Here is a 26,761-nt window from a genome sequence, read left to right as displayed (position 1 = left end):
ATATTTTTGTTAAGAAATTTTGTAAGTTCAGGAGAGATAGTGGTCTATAGTTTTCTTTCTTTGTACTGTCTTTGTTTTTTGTACCATAGTTATGCTGGGTTTATAATATGAGTTGGAAAGTATTCTTTCTTTTATATTTTGGAAAAGTTTATGTAAAATTGATCTTAACTTTTCTTTAAATGTATGGCAAAATACTGCACTGACGCCATCTGAAAATAGGCATTTTCTTTTCAAGAGTCTCTTAATTAAAAATTCATTTTTTGAACTGGTTAAGGACTATTCAGGTTATTTCATGTTGTGTGATTTTAATTTTTTTTTCTGCTTCTTTTGAGTTTATTTTACTTTGGTGAATTAATTATAAAATTTTAAAATCCTGGGCTAAAATAGAAAAGAAATAAAATCTACAAAATTGAGCCCTGCTATTCCCACAGGCCTTTTTCTGATTTTCTAAAAGATGACTGAGAAATCGAACAGAGCTTTTGAGAGCCTTGTGGGCTTAGGAATATAAAAGTTGGATTCCAGATCCCAGAAAAAGATGGGATTGAGGAGGAAGTTTTGTATAACCCTATGTTTTTAAATGAATCCTGAAAACCTTAGGTCACAAAAGTAAGTGTAAATTCATCTCCTACCCCCACCCCCCACCCGCCTTGAAAGTGGTAGCATTGCTAAGGGCTAAGAAGGTACTGGGGTCCTGCAGACAACAGTGTGCTGTAGAATGAGAAAGTGGCAGTGAGGCCAGAAGTCAAGTAAGAGGATAGGGAAAGTGGCCAGCATGATCATGGGGTTGGGGGAATTGAGGAAACAAATAAATACAGTAAAGATAGTGGAAACATATTTACAATTTTAGAAAATAAGAGGGCTAGACAATATCTTTGGGGTTTTGGATTGATATTGTAAATATTGATATAATCAATATATATATATGAAGAAAGAGAGAGATTGAAATATTGAGAAACAGTGTCAGGTAGCTATGCACTATGATGGCCTAGAAGCAACAGTAACTTAGTAACAAGGAGCACAAAAATCACCCAGGTCTTGATTTCTAAATTTTATCCTCCATTAAAAGGAACTCAAATTTCTTGAATAAACAGCTGATTTCAGAGTTGAGTGAAGGAAAATACATAATAAGCCATAAAATAAAGGAATTCTCAAAAGATAATGGGAAATATAAAAAAGACACAAAGCCAGCTTGAAGGGACTCCCACTGGACAGATCTGGGATAGGGTATCAAAATAAATCATGATATGCTATATTATAGCTTTGAACTAAATAGGGAGTCATGAACTTGTTGATATGAATGAATAAATGAGGAGAAAGGAAAAGTTGTTTCTTATATTGCCTTGTAATAAATTAAGAATGACAGAAATAGAAACCATCAATAAAATTTTAAAGATAGAAAAGGTGGCACTGTGCTAGAGAAATGGGTCAGGCACCAATTTAACCAAATGATCAAGTTTGGCAACATCAGTGATGGAACAGGCCAGTGTTGCATACCCCCTGATACAATGTGGAGAAAGTCACAATATCTTTTCTCTTCTACTCCTGCCTGGAATGTATCTCCTGAGTGTTGAGATGCACAAGGTTGAGAGATATTCAACAAAATTAAAACTCTACATTCTAAAATGACAAAAGTTGTGAGACACAGAAAATGCAGAGTAACGGCTGAGGCTTTAACGAAACAATAAAAATATAACAATTAAATGGAGCACACCATTTTGGATTGGATCCTAGAACAGAAAGAAAATGGATGGAACAGTTTGGATGGATCTGAATATGATATATGAATTGCATGATGGCATTACATCAGTGTTGATTTCCTGATTTGGGTAGCTATGGTTATGTAGAAGGATGCCCCTTTTTGGGGGAATTACATGCTGACATATTTGAGGGTGATTATATAAAGCTTGATCTCAGTTCAGGAAAAGAATAGTGATAGTGAATGGCTGTGAACATATCTGTGTGTGTGTGTGTGTGTGTGTGTGTGTGTGTGTGTGTGTGTGAACAAATGAGTGAGGGTGGGTGTGTATACACACAGAGAGAGTAGGAGAGAGAATGCATGTAGTGAGATGCGAATAATTGAAAAACATGCATGAAGCAGGTGTAGGATATTCATATCACTCTTTTAATTTCTCTAAGTTTGAAATTATGCTACAATGAATTATTATAAAAAAGAAGTAGGGCTAAATTGGAAATAAACCACTTAAAAATGTTTGAAATATCTCAATCCCTAGAAGTCAAATGATTTTAGGCATTTCCTTAGGCATATGGCAGAAATAAATGAATATTTTTCACTAGAGGAAGAAAATATTATCACAGATTTTGAATTTAGGCCTATAAAATGTGATAAAAATGAGAGATAGCATTGTTGTACCAAAGCTTTAAGAGCTCATGCTTCTGCCATCTAATTACCCTTTGCCATGACACCAGCAATATGTATAGCCTTCTCCTTGAACTTCTCCTTGAACTTGAACTCCTGTGTTCTGGAATAGCCATAATTAATTAGGGAAAGATGAAATAAAACCACCACAGTGAAATGTAATTTTATTCCCTGAAGATAGCAAATATTAAAAATATGACAACAATAAATGTTAGCATCCACGAGAAAATAAGTCAGGATTAAGAACAATGAAAATTGGGCAGCCCGGGTGGCTCAGCGGTTTAGCACTGCCTTCGGCCCTGGGTGTGATCCTGGACACCCCGGATCGAGTCCCGTGTTGGGCTCCCTGCATAGAACCTGTTTCTCCCTCTGCCTGTGTCTCTGCCTCTGTCTCTCTCTCTCTGTGTGTCTCATGAATAAATAAATAAAATCTTTAAATAAATAAAAAAAACAATGAAAATCTACAGAACTGACAACCCAGTCAATTGACTTGTATGTGGAAAAACAAGACATTTTTTAAGAACATATATACATAAATATTCAAAATGTTATTGCATAAAAGGAAGTTTCCTACTAATCAAATATCCATCAATATGAAAATGAGTAAATATAGTACTACAAACATAGTGCAAATAAATGTTAAGATAAGTAGAATCTTAATAACATGACCTTGAGCCATGATAAAAGCAAGTCACAAAAGAACACACTGAATATGATAGTCTTTATATGCAATTAAAATTTGCCAATCAGCAAAAGGCTATGGGTTAACATGCAAGTGTGTTAAGCTATAAAGGAAATCCAAGGAAAATTAAATACAAAATTCAAAACAGTGATTATGTGGGGTGCCTGGCTGGCTCAGTAGATAGGGCATCCAACTCTTGATCTTAGGGTTTAAGTTTAAGCCCCTACACTGAGTGTAGAGGTACTTAAAAAAATTAAATCTTAAAAACAAAAACAAAAACAAAAACATAGTGGTTATATTACATATGCACAGGAGATATAAAGGAATGGGACTGGGAAGACATGCAGAGGGTCTTCACTGGTATTGATTAGTGCTCCATTTCTTAGGCTGATAGTGGCACAGTGATGTTCTTTTTGCTTTTATTCTTTATACCATATATATTTAGACAAATGCATATGTTTGTATGAATAGGTATATTCTTTTGTATTTGTAAATGTTTAATAAAATGATTTAATGAAACATTCAGAAAGATACAGTAGGAGAAGAGTAGGATAAGAGTAAAATGAAAAACTAGATACAGTGATTATAGAGAATTCTTTAATGCTTCCAACATACAGAAGAACAGAAAAATGTAGGAATATCTGGAAAATATTAGATGCAAATATTTGTTGTGCTTTCATTTGTAAGATATTCCAACATTTTTGTTGATGGGAATTGATCATGCAAGAGGAGAAGATAGTGAGGATACAGAAGAGAAATGTTAATTGCTAGAGTAGATGACAGTTGAATCTAGGGCACAAGTAGAGAGTTGGCATTACTCAGATACCAAAGACTATTCATCCATAGTATAAGAAATTCAGATTTTAAGGAAAGAGCATATTTCTTGTTGATGGTGGAAGAGCTATTTTTCTTTCATTTGTGGTTAAAGGAAATAGCAAAAATCCCTGTAGCACTCATTCTAATTTTAATACTTATAATTTTTTTTTAAATATGATGTTTAATTATGGGTACAGATTAAGTCAAGATAAAGGTTTTAACTCCCAACACTTGTCTTAATAGACTCATGTACTTAATATAAGCTCTAAGACACTTGCTTCTAGCAATGTGGCTATCTAGATATTCTGAAAGACAGTCAACAAAGAGCAAGTAAGTTCCAGATAAAATATACCATTTGATGCATTCCTAGGCTTTCTAAAAATGGGAGATATCTCTTCACTTCTAAAAATGGAAGAAAGAAAAGTTATTATCTAGAGGAGAGGCTGGCAACTATAACCCTTAGGCCAAATCTGCATTTCCATTTGTTTTTGTAATTAAATTTTATTTTAACAAAGGTGACGCACTCATTCATTTATGTGTTGTTGTTTATGGCTGCCTTTAAGCTACAAAGACAGAGTCGAATATTTGTAACATAACCATATACCCTGCTAAATTGGAAATATTTACTATCTGGAATTTTACAGAAAAAAAAAAGTTATAGGAAAGAAAGAACTCCAAAGAGTTTCTGTATGTTCAGCATCCATTTTCCCCTATTATTAACCTCTTATACTTCTATGGTACATTTGTTGCATACTAATGAATCAAAGTTGACACATTATTATTTCCTAAAGGCCATATTTTATTAGAATTTTATAAATGTTAGTCTAATTCCTTTTCTTGTCTCAGGATTACATCTAGGGTACCACATTACATTTAAGAGTAATGTCTTTAGACTCCTCTTGACTATGACAGTTTCTCAGATTTTCCCTGTTTTTGATGGCCTTGATAAAACTGAAAAGAACTGGTCAGGTATTTTTTGTATTGTCCTTACTTCAACCTGATTTTATCTGATGTTTTTTTCTATAGTTATACAATGGTTTTAGGTTTGGAGGAGAGGGAAGATCAACAAAGTTAAGAGCCATTTTCATCATATACCAAGGACATGTCTATAATTACATCTTATTATTGAAGATCTTAACCTTGATCAACGAGCTGAGATAGTATTTGTCAAGTTTCTCCACTGTAAAGTTACTTTTTCTACACTATCCTATCCTTCATCCTTTCCATACTCTTTTGAGGGAAGTCACTATTGAATCCTGCACTTAAGGGATAGAATGGGGAGTTGTCCAATAGCTGGAATTCTTCTATATGGATATATATATATATATATATATCACTTAATTACTTATTCAATTAATTTATATCAGTATGGATTTGTAGATATTTATATCTATGTGGATTATAATCTAGTACTATTCTATTTTTTATTTTGTTGTCCAAATTGAATTCTCAGGTGTTTTAGTCACATAAAGGAACTCTGTGGTATGGTTCAAGTTATATGCAGTTAAAATACTCATAAGTAAATGCTTACTAAACACTTTCTGGTCTCAACATGGTATTAATCAATCAGTCAACAAGCCTTTGTGTTTCTAAATATCTAGCACTTGTCCTGAAGATATTGTTCTAGAGATTTAATTATTGGGAAGCCTTAAAGACTAAGATAATCAGACATTTCTAGCTTTCCTGGAGGCACAGAAACAAAGCTACAATGGCTACCCTTGTAACCTCACCTCATGATGCTGTCCAAGGCTCTAAACTGTCTCCAGCTCACACAGACGTTAAGTCCAGGTTAAGGAAGACGACAAAGGGACTCAGAGGGTTTTAAGTTCCTATTTGAATTTTAAGCAGATCCTAGTCTCTTTCTTTCTCCAAGAAAGTTACAAATATTTCTGGACATGCTATGGGGAAATATGATTGGTCCAAATTTCAGTCAGGCCAATTTGGAATACATTGGTTCACTAAAGAACTAAAGTCAGAAAGATACATGAGTTTATTCTTGTTTAGTTTTAATATGTAGGCAAAACCAACAATTAGTTTTACAAACTACACAGTTAAAAAGCTGTTATTATAAACTATAATGATAAATGAAAAACAACCATGACAGAATAGATATTTAAAAAATAATAACAATTGTTTCTTTTATAGACTGAAATTCTACCTCACATCCCACCCCAACCAAATCTTAATAGTTTTTGAGATTCTCCAATTTTTGCATTATGTGTAACTGTTATACATTTTTTTTAAAATTGCTTTGATTCTGAAAAATTATAATTATTGAACAGAGTGCTGATAAATCCCTGAATTTTTCTTCAAGGAATAAGAGCACAAATTCTATCAGTTTATCTCTATCTTTTAGCTTAATAATAAAAGATGTAATATTCTAAAGACACAATTGTGATTGTGTTCACAATTGTGATCTTGTGTGTCTTCCAAAGGAAGCTTTGAGTGTTATAATAAGCATAATATAGAAAAAAATCATCAATAAAATACAGAAAAATAGGAGACACAAGCCAAAACAGTGCTTAAATAGAAAATAATAATTCCTCTTCTTACTTTTGTTTTTGCTTTGTTTTACAGGCAAATATCATGTTCTTTAAAACTTTACCGAACTTATATCCATTACATTGCATATAGGAGAAAAGGACCTCTGGAGCATAAATATTTCTCAAGACATTCAAGCATAAATAGTACTCACTAGGATTATTGATATACATCTGGAAATCTGTTCTGTCCAAATTTATATTAGACTAAGGTAAATTCCAAATTGAGCCAGTTTGCAGAAAATGAAAGGATATCAAGAAGGAAATAGTAGGTATAGTTATTACCCCAAATGTATTTATTCTTTAATTTTTTCTCCCAAGGTCTTCAAAGTTCAGGCACAGTTATTAATATATATATTTGTGCATATATGTATATATAAATATATGCATATGCTAAATGTGTTACTAAGTGGAAAAAAGTAACTACAAAAATAAATAATTTGGAGTGTGATTCTGACAATTCAAACTATCTGTGTGTTCCTACATCATACACATAAATCAGAGATTTGTAATAATTTATAGATTAGAGATTTGTGTAATATTTGAAAAAAAATCATAACAGGGAAAAAACTTCTTGTTTTTATATGAGCATCTTAATAATCATGTGAATCTGATCATGATCCTTTATATAGTTCTCTACCAATCGAATTTTTTTTTTTTTTTTTTTGTAGAGAAAGAGAAAGAGGGAGGGAGAGCACAAGTGGGGGGATGGACAGGAGAAGAGGGAGAAAGAGAGAAACTCTGAAGCAGGTTCCACACTCAATGCAGAGCTCAATGCAAGGCTTGATCTCATTACCCTGAGATCATGACCTGAACCAAAATCAAGAGTGGGACACTTAAGCGACTGAGCCACCTAAGCACCTAACAATTTAAAATTTGAAAAAAAGTGAAGAATATGAGAAGAAATCTTAGATATATTTAATTTTAGGTATATTAAGAAAATCCTTTTTAAATCTCAGTTCTTAACTTCAGTGTAGACCCCTTCATTTGCTGCTCATAATGTATATCGAATTTCTCATTCAGGGCTACAGTAAAGTGATTCTTCCAGTCTCCAGCAATCCCTATAACAGAAGAGCAAACAGTAAAAAAATCATGTTTTCTAGCCAGAATTATGAAATTTTCTAATACTCATTACTTTCATTAATACTTGATCAAATTCTATTTTTAAATCTTCAATTATAAATAAAATATATACCATAAATAGTGTGTGTTTACATACATACATATATATATGCACAAATATGTATATTCAAGCTTGCAAAGAAAGATTTGTCCTGATTCTTAACAAATAAGACCCAGCAAATTTCTTTCTCTGATTCTTTCTTCTTATGCTACTTAATTTTTCTTCTCTAATTGTCCCTGAAATACTAGAGCTCCTAAGATGAGGTCCATGCTTAGCCACGCTCTCCAAATTTCAACTATCATCTTCATACTAACTTCAAATCCAGGCTTATGTCTCCATGGCCAACTGTCTATATGATATTTCCACCTGGATTCCATACAACTAGCTCAAGTTCAACTTAGTTCAAAATTAAATTCATTTTCTTCCCCACAAAATTGTGTTTTCTTTGTGTCCTTTTCCATAACCTGTTTAAAGTCAGCACCAGGTATCCAAAGCATAAATTTGGAAGTTGTCCTCAACTACATCTAATTCTATACTCATATTCAGACTTTCTTCCTATCCATTGCTTTCTATCCATTTTTGCTGCCATTGACATGTAAGTTTCTCAGCATTTTCCACCTTGTGTTACTGCAAGACTAGTAGGTCCTTTTCTTTTGTTTTCCATCACATCTAACCTTCCCCTAGCAGAAGGAGTATTTTAAATTAGTAGTTCCCTTCCCCTTAGTTCAAGGAGCTCTAAACTTTCCCAGTAAAATAACCCCCAAAGACAGAAAATGTATGTTGAGAATTGGGTAGGGTCTAAGGGCATAGCACAAAGCAGCCCTTTACAAGGATAACTATTTTAAGTCCATTATGTCATCTTAAAAATACATGTGGACATTATGAAAAAGAAGACTGAGATCATCTGAAAACTAAACAATTAAAATATAATCCATATGCCAACTCTCTTTTCAGGGGCTTTCTGTTGGTGCCAGTGGCAGGTTTGTTATTCTTACTATCTTAAAAATTTCTGACACTGTCACTAAAAGTTTGGTCTAAAGAGCAAGATTTTCTCTATTCTGTTTCTGCTTCACTTACAAGTAGACCCATGCCCCAATACTCTACATATTCTACCTGCCTTTGGATTTATAAACTGACCACATCTCATCAGACCATTCCTCCTTCCAATAGAATGTCACTTCACTGTATTTTGATATTTTGCTAAACAAAGCTGTATTTTCCAGCAAGTGCTTTGAAATGTAATCTTTTTAAAACAGGTTTAATGAGGTTAACTGATATACAAAGAACTGTATATATTTGTACAATTTGATGAATTTGGGTCTTGCCACTTGGTCTTGAAAAATATTTGCCACTTGGTCAAGGAAAAGCTAATTATTCTAGGCTTACTTCCTCATTTCAAAATGAGATAATAATAGAAGTTTTCCTTTGAGTGTCTGATTTTAATTTGAAGAGAATTAGAATTTTAAAATTATATGCATTTATATAACATACACGGTACATCACCAAGGCATACAGGCTTTATTTATAATAGCTAGTAGGGTGTGGTATTAGTGCTGAGGCTGGGGTGGCTGCTGGCCATTCTTAATATGCTGCATATAATAAGTAATCATGAAGTAGTAGCAGCTTAGTAGCCGTAGTAGTAGTACCATTTTAATGCCTCTACAGAACTGGTAACTCAGTAAAAAGATTGGTCAAATGTGCAACAGCTCTGAAGAAAACCAACTGGGTCTACAAGGCAAGAATAGACTTTAATAGGTGTTTGCCTATAACAATTTCAACTTGTAACTTCTGATAGCAACTGAGGCAAATTGCATGACTTTCTCACCCTTTCTCATGAAGGGAGAAACCTTTTGGTTCATGATTTCATCTGGTACTGTTGTATAATTGGTAGATGGATTGTTCTTCATCTCCTGGAATGAAGTATGCTGTACAATCTTGTCCACAAGCTCCTCTGTCGGCTGCCTTCCAAGAAATTGCATCACTTTTATCACCTCTTTTCTGATATCCTAAGAAGAAAAAATATTTTGAAGACTTAATTACTAAAGTTAAATACCAATAAATAAATAAATAAATAAAGTTAAATACATTTTGGAGGTATTTAAAGTTAATTATTTTAAATAATTACTAAGTTAATTAGTAACTAATTACTAATTAATTAGTAATTAATTACTTTAGTAATTAAGTAATTACTAAAGTTAAATACTATTTGGAGGTGGCTGCATTATCTATTTAAAGACAGATTTTTATATCTAGAGTGTTGTCAAATGCTAATATTTTAGAAATCACTAAATTGCCCATATGTTTTCTTTTTGTAAAATGTTTATTTAAATAACATAAAATGTTATATTAGTCTCAGATGTACAATAGCCCATATGTTTTCAATTTCTCACCTCCTTCATGTCTTCATAGAAAAGAAATAGCACATGTGGATTTTTTCTCTTTTCCCACCAAGATTTTGCATGTTTATACCAGGAACCATATGGCACTAAAGTCAGATAAAAATAATATAAGGGCATAGTATCATCCTTATACAGCTTGAAAATGAGTATTCAAACAACAGAAGCAACAAATAAATACAAATAAATGATCATGGAATGAAACCCAGAGATCAGTCACACATCTTAAGCGAATTTCTCTGCAGCAAGAGAGGCAAAGTTTGTTGAGTAATCCATGTGCAGGAACCTACTCTAAACCTTCATCATTCTGAAATTGTTTATGACACATAAAAAGTGCAGGAAATCCCTGTCCCATTAACTTGATTCAGAGCTTATAGGAGCATTTTTGAAGTATGTGTGTTTGCGTGTGTGTGTAAAATCAAGTTGTCAGTGAAGAGAGTTGAGTTAGTAGAATTATTAATAATTTTATAATCTGAATTCAGTCTAGGTCTCCAATTTACCATTTACAAATTAGCTTTGGCAACTAAAGCTAGTAACTATGTAATTTTTTGTTATACTACTTGCAGTTTATATAGTAGGGATGTTTTGTCAGGGCCTTTAGTGTTATTCTCATTTCAAAAAAGAAGATTTTGAAGTTGATGTGATAAGCTGAAATGCTGTATCTCTCTTCCCTTATCTTGTCTCATGCATATCCCAGTGTTTCACCCAATAACTTGCTGACAAAATAATGTAATGCTATGTGAGACAAAGTATTCTGCTTTGTATTGTCATTAACTATCACTTCTGTTGTTTGACTCTATTGGCAATTGTTCTTAACAGAAAAAGTGAGATAATGATAATTATAGTGATCTTATTCATCCATTTTGCAGAGGTGCAATATTATCTTTCTCTGCCTTACGATGGGAATTTTGATGATCTTGAGGCATATGTTTAATTCATGATCCTTTAGCAGAATTTTTTCCAAAATGCAACAAACATAAAGTACATATATTCTACTTTTATGAGTCAATAATATCTTGTATGGATATAAAGATGATATTATTATCAATTTTCCTGCAATTATTGCTACAGGATCAGAATGGCCTTCTTTACATAATACTGGACTTTCCTGAACACTTTCTTCCTCAATTTTAAATAGTTGCTTAGTCTGGAGTTAAATAAAAAGGTAAAATTTCCCAGAATTTCTGCTCAAGTAATTCTTGTATGGTTTTGAGAAATCTAGTTGAAACATTCAGACTATACCCTGAGTGGAAAAAAAATAAGAACTTTGTAGATATTCAGACTTCTTTGTGAATTCTGACCCCATAAAGCATTTGAAACTTTCCTTGGAAACAAGTGAGCATTCTCTCTTCTCTATTTCCTTGCCCCCTTATTCAGTAGAGTTGTAAAGTTGTGAAACACCTTTTTTTTTCCCAACTGAAATGAAAGAATTGAACACTGAATCTGTCTTAGAGAGGAAAATCTCTTATTCCAACCTCCAAACACACTTTTATATATTTATTTTTAGGCACTGAACTGAAGTGTCCAGATTCTGCAATTTGCCATCCACATCTGGAAACCTTATGCTTGTTCTAGAGTTCAAAGGCTTTGGGAATTTCTGTGTTTTAATTAAGGATCAGGGAAGATAACAGATCAGAGCAGACAACAAAAATTTTTGCTCAGAAATGTCATTTGTCTTGTATAAAGAATTGAGAGAAAAGAAGCTGCCTTTACCTTGTCCATCCATGAATTTTTCCACAAACTCTTGAAAAGATCCAGGGTCTGGATGAGCAGTTATCATTCGAAAGAAATAATAATAAGAAACAACTACATCTTTGGCATTCCGGCAAAGATAGATCACCTAAGAAGATGAAATTATATATTAAATCACTAATTTTTTTCAAATGTAGTCTCATCAAGATGTAAAAAGAAAACACTTAATGCTTTCAACTACAAGTATCATACATATTCCCTGTAGATAGTGTTTAAAATATATAAAATTATGAAGAAGAAAAATTCTTCAGCAACTTGACATGACAGCATCCTCTGTGGATGCTCTGTGGAACAGTTGTTCAGGGCTAGTTCTCATTTTTCGTTTTTCATGCCATTTTCACATTTTATAACTCATCTTAATGTTACAAATTTCATGTAATCTTAGAAGGGAAGAACATGTTTATTGGTCTAATTAAATGCTTATTGGTCTCAGTTAAAAAATAATCTTCACCAACATCAGAAGAATCACCAATATTACATACAGAAGAATCACCAATCAGAAATAGCTATCAGGAAGCCTTAGTTTTAATTGCCCATCTGGCACTAAAAAGTTCTATCATCTTGTGCAAAGGACCAATTTTGGCTCTAAATTTTCTGTACAATAAGTGAGTTGGGCCAGAACTTTATGATCTCTCCTAGGTCTGATACTCAATGCTGCAGGAAAAGATCTGCAGAAGTAACCTCCAATATCTCTCCATGGGCTCCACTTCCATCTTAAGGCACCTGACCCATTGCCATCAGGGAAGGCTACTCATGACTCACCACTGTTTACTGAATTTGATTTGGCTCACTAGCTTGTCTTAACTCTTCAAGTTTCTATACTGTCAAACAATTTTTAAAAAATCCTCTAGTTTATTTTAAGAAATATAGCCCTCTCACTGTCTCTCAAAAAATATTTTTAAAAAAAATATGGGTCTCATTTTAAGATCCTGCTAGATAAACCTCCTATAAATAAAAAGTGAACTTTCTTTTCTTATCAAAGCTATCATTAGCCTTATGAACTTTTCCAACCTAATTTAATACTCTTCCTACTTCCTTTTGCATATTAGCTTTTTACATATAGCTTTGCCACTATATCCATGAATGTACTTCAGAATTTTTACTGCTTGCTTTTCTTCATTTTTACTGCTTGCATTTCCCTCTGTCTTGAATATTCTCTACATCTCAAAATTGGATCCATATTTAAAGCTTGGCTCCAGGTCTCTGTGAAGCTTTTTATTTCCCCAGATGGGATAGGGTGAACAAAAGTAATCCCTCTTCCCCTAAACTCCCATTAGTTTATCTTATCTCTGTTTTGGCAGAAACTATTCTATATCCCACTTTTTACCACACATGCTCTTCCTGTCTTAGAGGAAAATCTAGGTCTTTCCTGAAAATAGGACTTTGCCTACAGTCAAAGTTGCTAGTTTACCCACAATTCACTTGGGATCATAATCCATTTGAAACATTCTACATTTGAGGGATGCCTGGGTGGCTCAGTCGGTTAAGCATCTGCCTTCGGCTCAGGTCATGATCTCAGGGTCCTGGGATTGAGCCCTACCTTGGGCTCCTTGCTCCATGGGAAGCCTGTTTCTCCCTCTCCCCTCAACTTGTGCTTTCTTTTTCACTCTCAAATAAATAAAATCTTTAAAAATCTTACACTTGAAAAACCTCTGTTCCTGTGATATTCAGTTCATCCATTTCCCAGCTAAAGCCTTTATAAACTTGTGGTCATTCTCTTGCTGTAATTGAAAATGTGAACATCTGCCTTATAGTATTATTCTCCATTCCTAATCTTGTCCTCATCCAGTGTAATTTTAGTATCTGCATGCATGAACCATCTGATTCTCTATGATCTTGTATTCATTGATTGTTACTTTTATTTTTACTTCAGCTAACCACTTTTATGACCAAATTGTGAATCTTGTCATGAAACCCTAAAGGTTTCACTTTTGAAGCCCTATTCTGGAACATCATGTATTCTTCCAAGACAGTTTACGCTTCCCTTCTTCCTTATTAGTTATTCCCAATATACGTGTCCTGCAACAATTCTAGGGCCTCAAATTTTTTTATTTCAATTATTTCTCTTATCTATTGGTTTGATCCCTGTTCCCCTCTACTTTTAAAAAATCACATCTTACTTCTGGCTCACCACTCCAGATACACTTTTACAAATAGTTTCAATCCATCTATCTACTTGTCTCCCAGTGAATTATTCCAGAAATACTCAGTTCACTAATCCACTTGTTTGATGCATCTCTGAGGTGATGAGCAGTTTTGTGAAGATTAAGCAATTTAGTAAACATTGCAAAAAAAAAAAACTAAGACTATTGCAAATATATCTATTTTCATTTGATAATTGAAGGGGCTACAGCCCATTGTGCAAAGGAAAAATGTGACTTGGTCAAATCTCTTAAAAAAGGTTACACATCTCCTGCAAAATACATAAATGGCATTCACTAATGAAAGAAAATTTATGTATGGAATAATATCAGCAAGATGTATATGTTCTATCTAGAATTGCTTTTGATAAAAAACAAACAAGAAACATTAGAATCTTTAGAATTTCGGACCATGGATCCCCATAAAAATGTCAAATAAACCAAGTAACTATGGAGCACAATGTACAGTAAAAATGTTTCATGACTGTGATAAGCCAGCCCCCTATTTTGTTATTATGACTGCATATAGTACTTCAACATCTCATATGTGTGTAGTATATATGGGTCATAGCTTATCCTAAGAAAAGCTAGAAAGGTCTTGAGAAACAGCATCAATGATCCAAGACTTAATATTTTAGGGTTACATGTATCACTGTTTGTAAAAAGCAAAACCGATAAAGTCAATCACCAACTTAAAAGGTCTGTAACTCATTGCTATCAAATATCATTCAAACTTCTCAACTTAGCTTCATTGTCTGTTGTGGTCAAGCTTTAGTTTATCTCCTTTCATTTATCCAGTCAATGTGTACATTCAACCTTGCAGCTAAACTGAACTTGTTTCAGATCCTCACTGCGGTTGCCTCTGGGATTATAAGAACTAACGCCTATACATCTTTTAAATATCAGCTGAGATGTTACCTGCTTTTAGATACCGCCCCTGCTCTCAATGTCTGGGCTAGAATTCTCTTCTTACTTGACCTGTGGCACCTCCTACATTGTCTATTTGCCCCTTTCCCCCACTGGATCTTTGAAGACAAAGATTGCATGTGTCTTATTAATCATTGTGTTGCTGGCACATGATAGGCACATCACATGATAGGAACTTGGTAAATAATTATATGACACTTGTCTGGCTTATCTTTCTTTGACTAGTTCACTTGCATGCTTTATTATGCCAAGCACGATAGTTTGCAAAAAGGAATACGTCCAATACCATCAGTAAAAACAACAAATACAAAAGAAGCTACCATTTGTTGTTAACAATATACTAGATACTTTATTAAGCACTTAACAAGCATTACTTCATTTAATCCTTATAACAACTCCATGAAGAAGATGGTATTAACCTTCTCTTACAGACGAGGAAGCTGTGGCTTATTGTTTCCAAATCATCCCTAGAGTTGGAGTTGAAATCTAGACTCTGACTATACTGACCTTAATCCACACTTATTAAATATCTGTCAATTCCATAAAAGAACAAACAAATGTGAAATTTTAAGAATAATTGACTCTGGTTACCTTACAGTTCTTTTCCCAAAATGAGGCTGGAAGAAGTTCAACTGGCAGATGGGTCTTCACTACTCTAGGAGACGCCATCTGTTTTAATTGTTTTACTCCTGTTTTTTAAAAAAAATTAAAGAATATATACAACTTCAAACATGATATTTATATGGATTTTACAGACATATTAAAAATGAAATTAACTTTAAGATTCCATATTGTATTCATAGTAATAACAACAATACATACCATGACAGAAGTTTAGATAGAGGAAATTGTAAATAAAAAATAAGACAAAATAAAATTTCACCATTCTGGGAAAATCATTATTAACATTTTGGTAGTCAGTCTTCCATATAAATACAGCTGCCCCTTGAACAACATGTGCTTGAACTGCACCAGTCCACTTATACATGGATTTTTTTTTTTACAGTTCAGTAGTATAAATATAATTTCTCTTACTTATAATTTTCTTAATAACGTTTGCTTTTCTCTATCTTACTTTATTGTAAGGGTACAGTATATAATATATATATATAACACACAAAATATGCTTCATCAGCTGTTTTTGTAATTAGTAAGGCTTCCAGTCTAATAGTAGACTATTAATAGTTAAATTTGAAGAGAGTCAAAAGTTAATGTGCAGATTTTTTATTCTGTGAGATGTGGTATCTCTAACCCCAGCATTGTTCAAGTGTCAACTGTGGATCCATATGACCAGTCTCAGAACCATCTAAATACCACACATGCAGATGGAATTTTTAATACTTTCTAATTGATATTTTCCTCAATATATTTTACCAAAACTGCAATGTGAAGAAACATAAAACATCCTAAAATTTTTAATGATTTACATAGTGCTATTACTTTAAACTATTCTTTTGTTGACTAAAACATTGTTTCTAATTTTGCACAACATTAAAAGAATCTGTGATGAATATCTTTTTGTATATATCCTTGAAAATTTTGTGGATATTTTTATAGTTTTTAATGTATTATCACATTCAGTTCATATAAAGATAAATGCTCACATATTACTAGGCTCTACTGAAGGCATATAAGAGCTATCCTTATTCACTCTATTTCAGACAAATGCTATACCATAAACTTTTTCAAGATTTATTTATTTTTTGTTTGTTTGTTGTTTTTGTTTTCATTTTTATTGAGGTTCAATTTGTCAACACATAGTATGATACTCAGTGCTCATCCCATTAAATGCCCTCCTCAGTACCCATCACCCAGTTACCTTAAGATTTAAATTTAAATTTACATGCTTTCCGTGGAGAGGACATAATACTAATTGTCTTTCTTACTTAACAGTCTTCTTTCTTGCACTGTCTATATCCATACTTTAAAATATATGTACATAGCTTTTGAAATCTACTTTTAAAAATCTACTTAAACATTACCATTCATGAGATTTTCTTTTCTGCACTCCAAATAAGGTATTCGATTAAAAATGACATCTTCTTTGCATTTTTCCACATCACCCTCTTTGCAGATCATGTATACAATTTCACTAACCCAGGTTGTACCTGTAAAAATTAGACAAACCTCAGTGTTCCACTGACCATGTCAAGCTGACAATGCAAGTAGTGTATTTATAACTGGACAAAGTAAGAATGTACTAATGCAATATTATTTGAAAGATGTCAGAATAGCCACAGAACTAAAGAAACATTTCTTCTAATATTTAATCATGCAAGACCCCAAAATAGCTTCAATAAATGAGGATGAATATTGTAGTAAGACACAGCTGTCGTAGGAATCCAAATTTGTCCATGATGAATTGGGACATTGTGTAAGCAGTTGGGGATTTAAATTTTTAAATCTAAAAAGTAAGGAGGCTTGATTTATTGAATTCTTACTATATGAAAAGTATTGTATTTAATTAGTCATTTTCAGGTAAAACAAAGATAAAGAAGATATAGCTCCTGACCCCTAGGACAAGTTTTTTGTTGTTGTTGTTTCTTTAAGGAATTTATTTATTTATTCATGAGAGACTAGAGAGAGATAGAGGCAGAGAAATAGGCAGAGGGAGAGGCAGGCCCCATGCAAGGAGCCTGATGTGGGACTTGATTCTGGGACTCCAGGATCACTTCCTGAGACAAAAGCAGACACTTAACTACTGAGCCACCCAGGCATCCCCTGACATCTAGGATAAGTTAACAATAAATATATTTAAGCTGACTAAAGTTGTACAAGTGAAAATAATACACAATTGACTGCTGAGTTTAATTCAAAGAAAGAAAAGATGAGTATTGGGGAATGGAGGGAAAAAGCTTTCAGGTAAGTCTTGAAGAATGGACTAAATACTGATGGTCAAGAAGGAAGAACGGAAAGAGTTGAAGAAGCCAGAAAGTAAGCATGCCCTCAGAATCTCCCATGCCCATGTATGTGCTATTCTTTCAGCCTGGAACACTCTTCTAGGAGCTGAATCTCTTATGTCTTTGCTTTGCTTTGCTGACTCAAAGAAGCCTCTGAGGAGCCCCAAGCAAGGTGCTCCTCCCATATGTTCTCTCAATACCTTGGTGGACTTCCTTCAACCAAGGCACATTCATTCTGTAATATATCTGCCATCTAATTGATTTATACTTCCTACTGGATTATAAAATCTGAGAGGGTAGAGTTTAAATGTGTTTTATTCATCATTATATCTCTAGTGGCTAATATCACACTTGACACATAGCAGGAACTCAATAAAAATTTGCTGAATGAATAAATGGGAAACAGAAATGGGGAAAATATGCAAAGAAATGATGAAGAGACAGGTCAATGAGAAGAGGTGTTCCCTACTTTTTTTGGGATAATGTGAGCAGGGAGGTGTCATTCATTAATTGTTTTCAACACATATATATTGAGTATCTGCTAAGTCACTATGCTAAATGCCAAGAATACACAATTAAATAAGATATATTCACTATGGTAGTGTCTCATGTGTTACAGAGACTTATTCTTCAAAGACATGTAGTTTGAGCATAGGATTTGGACTTTCTTTTCTGTCTAGTAGATATATGCAAATACTGTACCAAAATAAAAATGTAAATTTGGAAAAAAGAAAAAAATATAAGGAGAAAAAAATAATAATAGATGATATACTCAAGCATGGTTCAACTACACATTTTACTGATAGTTTCTGATGCCTCGAACTGAGACCCAAGACAGAGGATACAGAAAAGAACGTATCTGATCTTTGCCTTTTGGTGCTCAAAGGCACTTTTAAGAGTTGGAAACAGTGCCCAATAATTACAACACTTCTTTTTTCTTATGATGCTATAATACAAGTGGGCACAGGAATTGAAAGAACTGCAAAGGGGGAACATTTAAGTAAGCATGCTGCTCCCTCTGTGATGTTTTTACAAGAAATGCCTTCAAGACAACATGAGGATTCAACTTAGCCTTAACGTACTATTGAGATTAGTTCACCAGGTTTGTGAGGTAGAGAAGGGTTCTACCAGACAGAATTATTTTTTTCCAATCAAAGGTCAGACACTTAAGAATAGTACACTGGTGAGGGAAAGAATTGGAAATAAATTATGAAGACACAATTGAAGAAGAAACGGGTGGGCAGAAGGCTGAAGAGGCAAGAATATGCCAAGCATAAAATGCCTAGGTGTTCACATTCGAGTTTAAGGTTTTAAAAAAGTCTGGAAGTGCAATGACATAAATTAAGCAAGAGAATGAGATTATCAGGGTGTGTTTGGGAAGAATTCCTACAGTGGCGGAGTAAGATAATAATGAAGTGAGATCTACTTAGTATTTAACTTATGTAAGTGTTAAATGTAACAACCAGAAAGAGAAGTCTAGGTTGGATCTTTCTAATTTCTAAAGGTGTATGATTGTGAGACTCCAGAACTATGATTAACAGTTGAGCTAATCTCAGGGAAAAGAAAAAAAAGGTGTTGCTTAAAATAGAAGTTTGGGGGACAGATTTAAGGAAGGAGACCTGGTTAGCTGAAAAAGAATTTTTTAAAAGTTTGCAAAAATGACTTATACTCTGTTTATACAACAATGATAATAGTGACATTAGGTAAGCACAGTTGGTAGTTTAAAATTTTAGTTTTGGTTCTATAGTAATCCATTTATATCACATAGTTTTCTAAAGTGGCCAACAATACTACTGTCAATGTGCTGCTCAAGTTACAGGTACAGATTGTGCTCTTAGAACTGAATATCCACTTTTTTCCATATCTATACTAAAACTACCCTATCTGGACTTTAATATGAAGAATGAATGTGGTAAAAGTGAACAGCTTAATATTTACCATTAAAGGTGGGTTTGCAATTTATAGATGAGAACAACACTAACATAAAGAAACTTACCAGATTTGGGATAGGTGGCAATGACAATATCATCTGGTCTTGCCTGGAATGTCTCCACATCATCCCAATATTCCATAAAGTCTTTATACATTAGAATTCCATGGATTTTGCCAAAGAATGTACAATAGTCAGGTTTGGAAGGCTCCATCCTAAGGATGGTGCACTGAAACAAAAAAGGTATGTTTTCCACTTTATATGTACTTTTAAATGTTTTAAAATTAATAATAGCTCTGTACATTGAGGTTCTCTTGAGTTTCCAGCATTTCTTAGCTATTGAGCATGTAGACTAAATGCATATTAAAGAACTGTATAATATAGTCTTGGCGCTTTAGGAATTTCTAATCCTATTAAGAAGGTAAGCCTAACAAGATAAAAGAGTAATAAAGTACAAAGCACTATAAAGTATTTAAAACTATGTAAAAAATAGGGGCACCTGGGTGGTTCAATTGGTTAAGCGTCTGACTCTTGGTTTCAGTCCAGGTCATGATCTCAGGGTCATTGGAACAAGCGCCACATGCTCAATGCAGAGTCTGCTTGGGATTCCCTCTTCCTCCCCCTCTGCCCACCCCTCATCTCTCCCTCTCTTTCTCTAAAATAAATGAATCTTTAAAAAATTGACATGAAAAATAATGTGAAGCATTTGTGTTATATTTATTTTTCAAAAAATTTAAAAATCTGATCCACACAGGCACCCTTGGATAATCCCCAAGATTTTTAATAATTATACTATGCTCTCTTCCATGCACCTAAAAAAACACCATTAGTGATGCCTAGGTGGCTCATTTGGTTAAACCTTTGCCTTCCACTCAGGTCATGATCCTGGGGTCCTGTGATCAAGTCCTGCTCATTGGGGAGTCTGCTTCTCTCTTCCCCTCTTCCCCTCTCCCCACTAATGCTCTCTCTCAAATAAATACTATAAAAATGTTGAATTATATTTATACATAATATATGCATAGCGAATTCCATGATGAATAAAGACAACAGAGCCTTCCATTTCTTTGTCAAAATTGATGGGGTATGTAAAAAGACTAAGAAGTTCGAAAATACAATAAAATTTTGGCAAATAATCACCCTGATTAATATGTATACATCAAATAACAATAAAAGATTGATGATCAGAATTGATAGCTACTGCCAGATCTCAGAGTCATAGCTTCCTTAGTTCCTGAATATTTTTCATTTAACAAAAAGATTCAAATGCTTGATGAGTGTATTTAAAAGATGAAATTAATGACACCAAAATGGATATATCTAAGACATGGGTTCTTGAAGCTATAGTAGATTCCTCTGGGACCTCTCACATTACCTTTACCTTACTCTCACACTTGATCACTAAGGTGGTAGATTTTCCCATTGAATGACTTATCTGAAACATATAAGGTTAAACAAGATGATTATCATTGATAATTCCCATGACAACACCTTTCATGTTCAGGGTTGGTCATAGGATTTTTAATTAAGCAAACTTTCCTTCATTAACTTTCAACTTCTTTCACTATCTGTTCTTCTTCATTCTGAGTTTGTAATATAGCATCTCAATGAATTTTAGCCTTCTTTGATATTAGCCTCTCTAGATCTCCTTTTTACTCATCTTTGTGAACTGGACTAATACAAATCTGCCATGATGACTGCTCTGTGACCTGAAGCCTTCTTGAGCACATCACCTCCCCACATTCTTTTCTTTTGTTTAACCATACCCTTAAGTACACCCTCGAGGCAAAATGTCCTTGATTTGCTCTGGAGATATGACAATGACACATACTTGCTCTTTTAAAAATATATTTTTTTTTAAACTTGAATTTTAGGTTGTTGACATACAGTGTGCAATATTGGTTTCTAGAGTAGAACTCTGTGATTCATTACTTACGTACAACCCTCAATACTGATCATCACAAGTGCCCTCCTTTATACCTATCACCCATCTAGCCCATCCCCCACCCACTCTCCATCAACCCTCAGTTTGTTCTCTATCATTAAGAGTCTCTTATGGTTTATTTCCCTCTCTCCTTTTTTTTCTTTTCCCCTTTCCCATATGTTCATCTGTTTTCTTTCTTAGATTCCACATATGAGTGAGATCATACAGTATTTATCTTTCTATGACTGATTTATTTCACTTAACATATTATACTCTAGCTTCATCCATGATGTTTCATTCTTTTGATGGCTGAGTAATATTCCATTATATATCTATATCTATTATCTATCTATCTATCTATCTATCTATCATCTATCTCACATTTTCTTTATCCATTCCTCAGTCCATGGACACTTGAGCCCTCTCCATTCTTTGACTATTGCCAATAATGCTGCTATAATCATCAGGGTGGATATATTTCTTTGAATTTGTATTTTTGTATCCTTTGGGTAAACACCTTACTGGGTTGTAGAATAGTTCTATGTTTAACATTTTAAGGAATCTCCATGCTGTTCTCTAGAGTGGCTGCACCAGTTTGCATTCCCACCAACAGTATAAAACAGTTCCCCTTTCTCTGCATCCTTGCTAACAACTGTTGTTTCTAGTGCTGTTAATTTTAGCCATTTTGACAGGTGTGAAATGGTATCTCCTTATGGTTTTGATTTGTAGTCCCCTGAGTAATATTAAGCATCTTTTCATGTGTCTGTTAGCCATCTGGATGTGTTCTTTGGAAAAGTGTCTATTCATGTTTTCTACCCATTGCTTAACTGGGTTATTTGTATTTTGGGTGTTGAGCTTGTTAACTCCTTGTGGAGTTTGGATACTAACCTACACATTTACATATCTAACTTAATTTGTATTATATTTTACATTCTTTTTGTGCTCTATTTTTTCACTATATAATGTGAAATGTTAATACATAAATTTTCTTTATTCTTATAAATGACACCTAGCAGTCCCTAGTATGGGTGTAGCATAGATGACACAATTTTTTACTAATGGAAATTCCTGTTTTTCCCAAATGTTGTTTAGATATAAATAGTTCTGTAAGTCATCTCTTTGAGTATATCTCCTTTCACACTTATCTTTGCAGTGACAATGGAAATACAAAAAAAAAAAAAAAAGGTATGCCCATATAAAACATTGTTAAACTTTTTTTAATGACTAAAATTATACCAGTTTGCACACTATATGAAATTGCCAGTATTTTCACATTCTCACCATCATTGGAAAACCGTGTTTCAGGGATATTTTATAATTTTTCATGTTTTCATCTTTTATAAGTTTATTGGTTATTTTATTATTTTGATCCATTTTGCCCATCAAGATTGTTGCTTTTTCTTAACTGTTTCATAGCAAGTAGTTTATTGTTGATTTTATATTGAAAATATGTGTGGTATTTCTGTCTTATATGCCAGTAATCTTTAAGCTTAATTAATTATTTTAATAGTGTTGCATAGAAGTCTATTGTTCATATAATCAAACGTGTCAAATTTTTGCCATGGTTGGTATGGTTGATATGGTTGATATGGTTGCCTAAATATTTAAATGTGCTCATACAATGAGAAATATATATGCTAAAAGTTTATATAATCATATTAATTTAGATGGCTAATGTGAACATAACAGAGAATAGAATATAGTTACTAAGAGTGTGGGTCATGGGAGTGCCTGAGTGGCTCAGTTGGTTAAGCATCTGCCTTAGCTCAGATCATGATCTCAGGATCCTGGGATCAAGCCCTGTATTGGGCTCTCTGCTTAGCTTAGAACCTGCTTCTCCCTCTCCCTCTGTGCTCTCTCTATATATATTTCAAATAAATAAATTTTAAAAAGAATTTTTTTTTGAAGAAGAGTGTGGGCCCTGAAGTAGACCATCTTGTTTAAATCCTAGCTCTGCTATTTGAAATTGCATTATCTTGGCAAATTACTTCAGCTCAACTGTGCTCCATTTTCTGAACTACAAGTCAAGGATAATAAAAATTATAATACTTACCTGAAACAGTTAACAGGAATTATAAATTCTCATTATAAATGTTTAATAAGTATGAGCTTATATTGTTATTATGCCAAATCCATATGGTAATACATAGAAGTTTGTAGAGCAAGATGGATGGAGTCTCTCATGTCAAGCAATGATGCAAGCAATTAAAGGTACTACAGCTAGGACATATCACTGGGACCAGCATCAATTGAATTGATAACAAGCAGAACCAGAGGACATCTGCAGGGATCAGAGACCGATTAAATCCCTTCAAAAAGGGGAGGATTTTGGCAACAAGCTGTCAGACTCTTCAGACACAACCCCCTCTATGTCTGACCACTTTAAAAAGGCAGCTGCCATCCAAGGCTCTTGCCTGCTTGCTCTCTGAACAGAACTGAGATCCTTCACTGCTTGAGCATAAGAAGCAGAGAACTGACCCGAACTGGACCAAGGCCTTGTCTCAAATGCTAACCCACAGACTTCAGATTGGTTCCCTAACTTCCTACACCCTTCTATTGTCTTTTTTTTTTTTTAAGAGAGAGAAAGAACAAGTGGGGGGGGGGGGGAAGGGGACAGAAGAGGGAGAGAGAGAATCCCCAGCAGGTTCCATACTTTGTGAGGAACTCCATGTAGGACTCAATCTCATGATCCTGAGATCATGACCTGAGCTGAAATCAAGAGTCAGACACTCAACAGACTGTTACCCAGGTTCTTCACCATTCTGTTATCTTGTTTGTTGTGTGGCTTTTCTTATGTTCTGCTCTGTATGCTATAAAAAGCCAGATTAATCATATAGTAGAAATGCCATTGAGTTTGAAATCTTGAAATCCACAGCATGCTCATGATAAGAAGCCAGATACTTAGGACCCTTTCAGAAACACTACACATTACATGGTAATGTCTCCCCTCTAAGCAGGGGAAATATGTGTCGTCAAAATTCCCAAGAATATATTTCATAAATATAAAATTATCTGAAGAAGCATAATGAGTAATCTGTTTTCTCACCTGAGAGAATAAAATCTATAAATGTCCAACATGATTTTTACATGTGATTTCTATTTGTTTGTTTCTCTAAAAGTCTTTGGGACAACCGAATATGATATTTATTTCACTTTGGCCTCAGATTACACGCCAGAAAAGAGACACAATGAAGGAGTTTCTCATTTGTTTGTTTGGTTTTGACTAAAGAATGGCTCACCATATGTTTTGGAACCCAGAACAACACTAGTCCTACATGTTCTTACTAAACATGAAAAAAATCCCAGTCCCTAATGGCAGGCTCAACTCTTTCAAGACCTCCCTCTCAGGTATGTTATATGTACTCTCACCAAAATTATGAGATTTTGATTAGAAATTAGGCTTATTAATAAATCAGCTTATTCCCTAAATCTGCCTTGCTCTCAAAAAATAGAAATCTTTCACCAGAAGAAAGTGTATAACAGGTGTTACTTGCCCAGCCTATTGATTTGTTTATTCATGTGAACAATTTTCTTGGTCTTCTGCCAACTTAGCAAAAACTGGCTTATAGTCAGTTGGGAGTAGCTGATTTATCACTCGGCACTTGGCTGACTTCTGGCTGCCCCTTCTATTTTGGTCTCAGAGTTAAACTGAGTGGCATATAATAAAATCTCTTTTCTTATTAAGATCTGTTGGTAAATTATCACAATGTATGGACTCATCCTCCATACATGTGAGAATGTAGACATCACCTTTGAATTATTATCTTAAAAATCTCTCTGCACCCAGTCACATGCTTAATGGGGCAGTATAGAATTTCTTTGTAAAGTTAACTCCTGACACCATTTGAATTTAAATATGAGAATATAAAAAATAAAAGTCTCTAGCTTCTCTCTTCTTTATTATCAAAGGATGTATTTCAGTTAGAAATTGTCAGTTTAATTTCCTGAGTATAAAGGTTACTGTTGTCTAGAAATACCAACCTGAAAAAAAAATTGTTAAAACTGTGCTTTATCTTCAACTATTTCTACCCTACTTGCTCTATTTCCTCCTTAGTGAAATGGAGAATATATATAGCATGCAGAACCTACAGGGTCACTATGATACTGTAGTTTTATGTTAAAATTCCTTAAACAACAAAGCACTATATAATGCAAGATTTATTCTTAATGACAAACAAATGATTTAAAAAGCATTCAAAATGCTTTACATTATTAAGTAACTAAAGTATTAGTAAAGGCTTTATTCTCTCTTTTTTCTTTTTTAACGATTTTGTATAATTTGCTCCTAAATTTCCTATATCTAAAATCTAAATATTAACATCAGTAATAATAGTAAAAATACAACCTGTCCAGATGATCCTGGGAAAAAATACTGGGTGATCCAATTTAGTTTTTTTCGATCTCCACTCAGGTTTTAGGCCACCAAAATGCATCACTTATGCATTTGGAATGTTTCTGATGAGCTTTTATTCCTAATGCCAGAGAAGGAGGCGGGGATTAAACTGTGGGGCTTGGCTTTTTGGAGTCTGTGATGCAACAGAGTATCACAAGTATGTATACGTACCTGCTGATGCATTTAATCAGAGTCATGCTCATTCATACAGAAATGTGAAAAACCTCTGCTGTTATTTTTCATTCCTGGCTCATAAATCAAATTCCTAAATTTGCCAATAGCTATCAGTGGGTTGAGGAGAGAGAGGGAGAGGAGATGAAGAGGAAATGAAGGAGAAGCCGTTTGGAGCAAAACATAAGGGAGCTGGGAAGGGGGGAGGTCCTTTATTTACTCACTGAAGAATCATGAAATGAGATTGATCTTCAAAAGAATAAACTTCCTGGAGGAGTGAGAGGAGGGAAGAAAAGGACAGAGAAAAAACAGGAGGGCCGTGAGGACCCTGGATCAGGAGACTTAGCTCAGTTTACTGAGAGCTGTCAAAGAAGGCTTTGTAGTGCTTGGTTGTGTCCTAACAAGTCCACTAGAAAACTCTTCTGACTTAAGATCTTTGCTTTTAGCTCCGAAGCTGCCCTGAAAGTCAAAAACAGATGACAGCTAAGGAAAGAATGTAGACATCACTCACCTGTGAAGTATTATCTTAAAAAAAAATCTCACCTCTCTTTGCACCCAGTCACTTGCTTATCGGGACAGTATGGAATTTCTATGTAAAGTTAACCCCTGACACCATTTGAATTTAAATATGAGAATATAAAAAATAAAAGTCTAAAGGTTTGTGGAGCCCAAGAACCCTTCACCTTTCTTTT

General features: G+C 33.9%; 1 protein-coding gene across 1 annotated transcript; it reads right to left on the bottom strand.

The window, feature by feature from the left end:
- Positions 1–5,860: 5,860 nt before the first annotated feature.
- On the bottom strand, positions 5,861–25,956 carry LOC112923635 (sulfotransferase 1E1-like). Its single transcript, XM_026003484.2, has 8 exons — positions 25,851–25,956; positions 19,651–19,813; positions 16,737–16,862; positions 15,346–15,443; positions 11,648–11,774; positions 9,929–10,023; positions 9,364–9,544; positions 5,861–7,476 (listed from the first exon to the last, which is right to left on the bottom strand). The coding sequence occupies exons 2-8, from the start codon at positions 19,796–19,798 to the stop codon at positions 7,364–7,366; spliced, it is 888 nt and encodes a 295-aa protein (XP_025859269.1). The 5' UTR covers positions 19,799–19,813; positions 25,851–25,956; the 3' UTR covers positions 5,861–7,363.
- Between the last annotated feature and the right edge of the window lie 805 nt (positions 25,957–26,761).

The sequence above is a fragment of the Vulpes vulpes genome, chromosome 2, assembly GCF_048418805.1.
Source record: "Vulpes vulpes isolate BD-2025 chromosome 2, VulVul3, whole genome shotgun sequence".
NCBI classification, from domain to species: domain Eukaryota; kingdom Metazoa; phylum Chordata; class Mammalia; order Carnivora; family Canidae; genus Vulpes; species Vulpes vulpes.
Note: the sequence above shows the minus strand (reverse complement) of the source record. Positions and strands in the feature narration are given on the sequence as shown.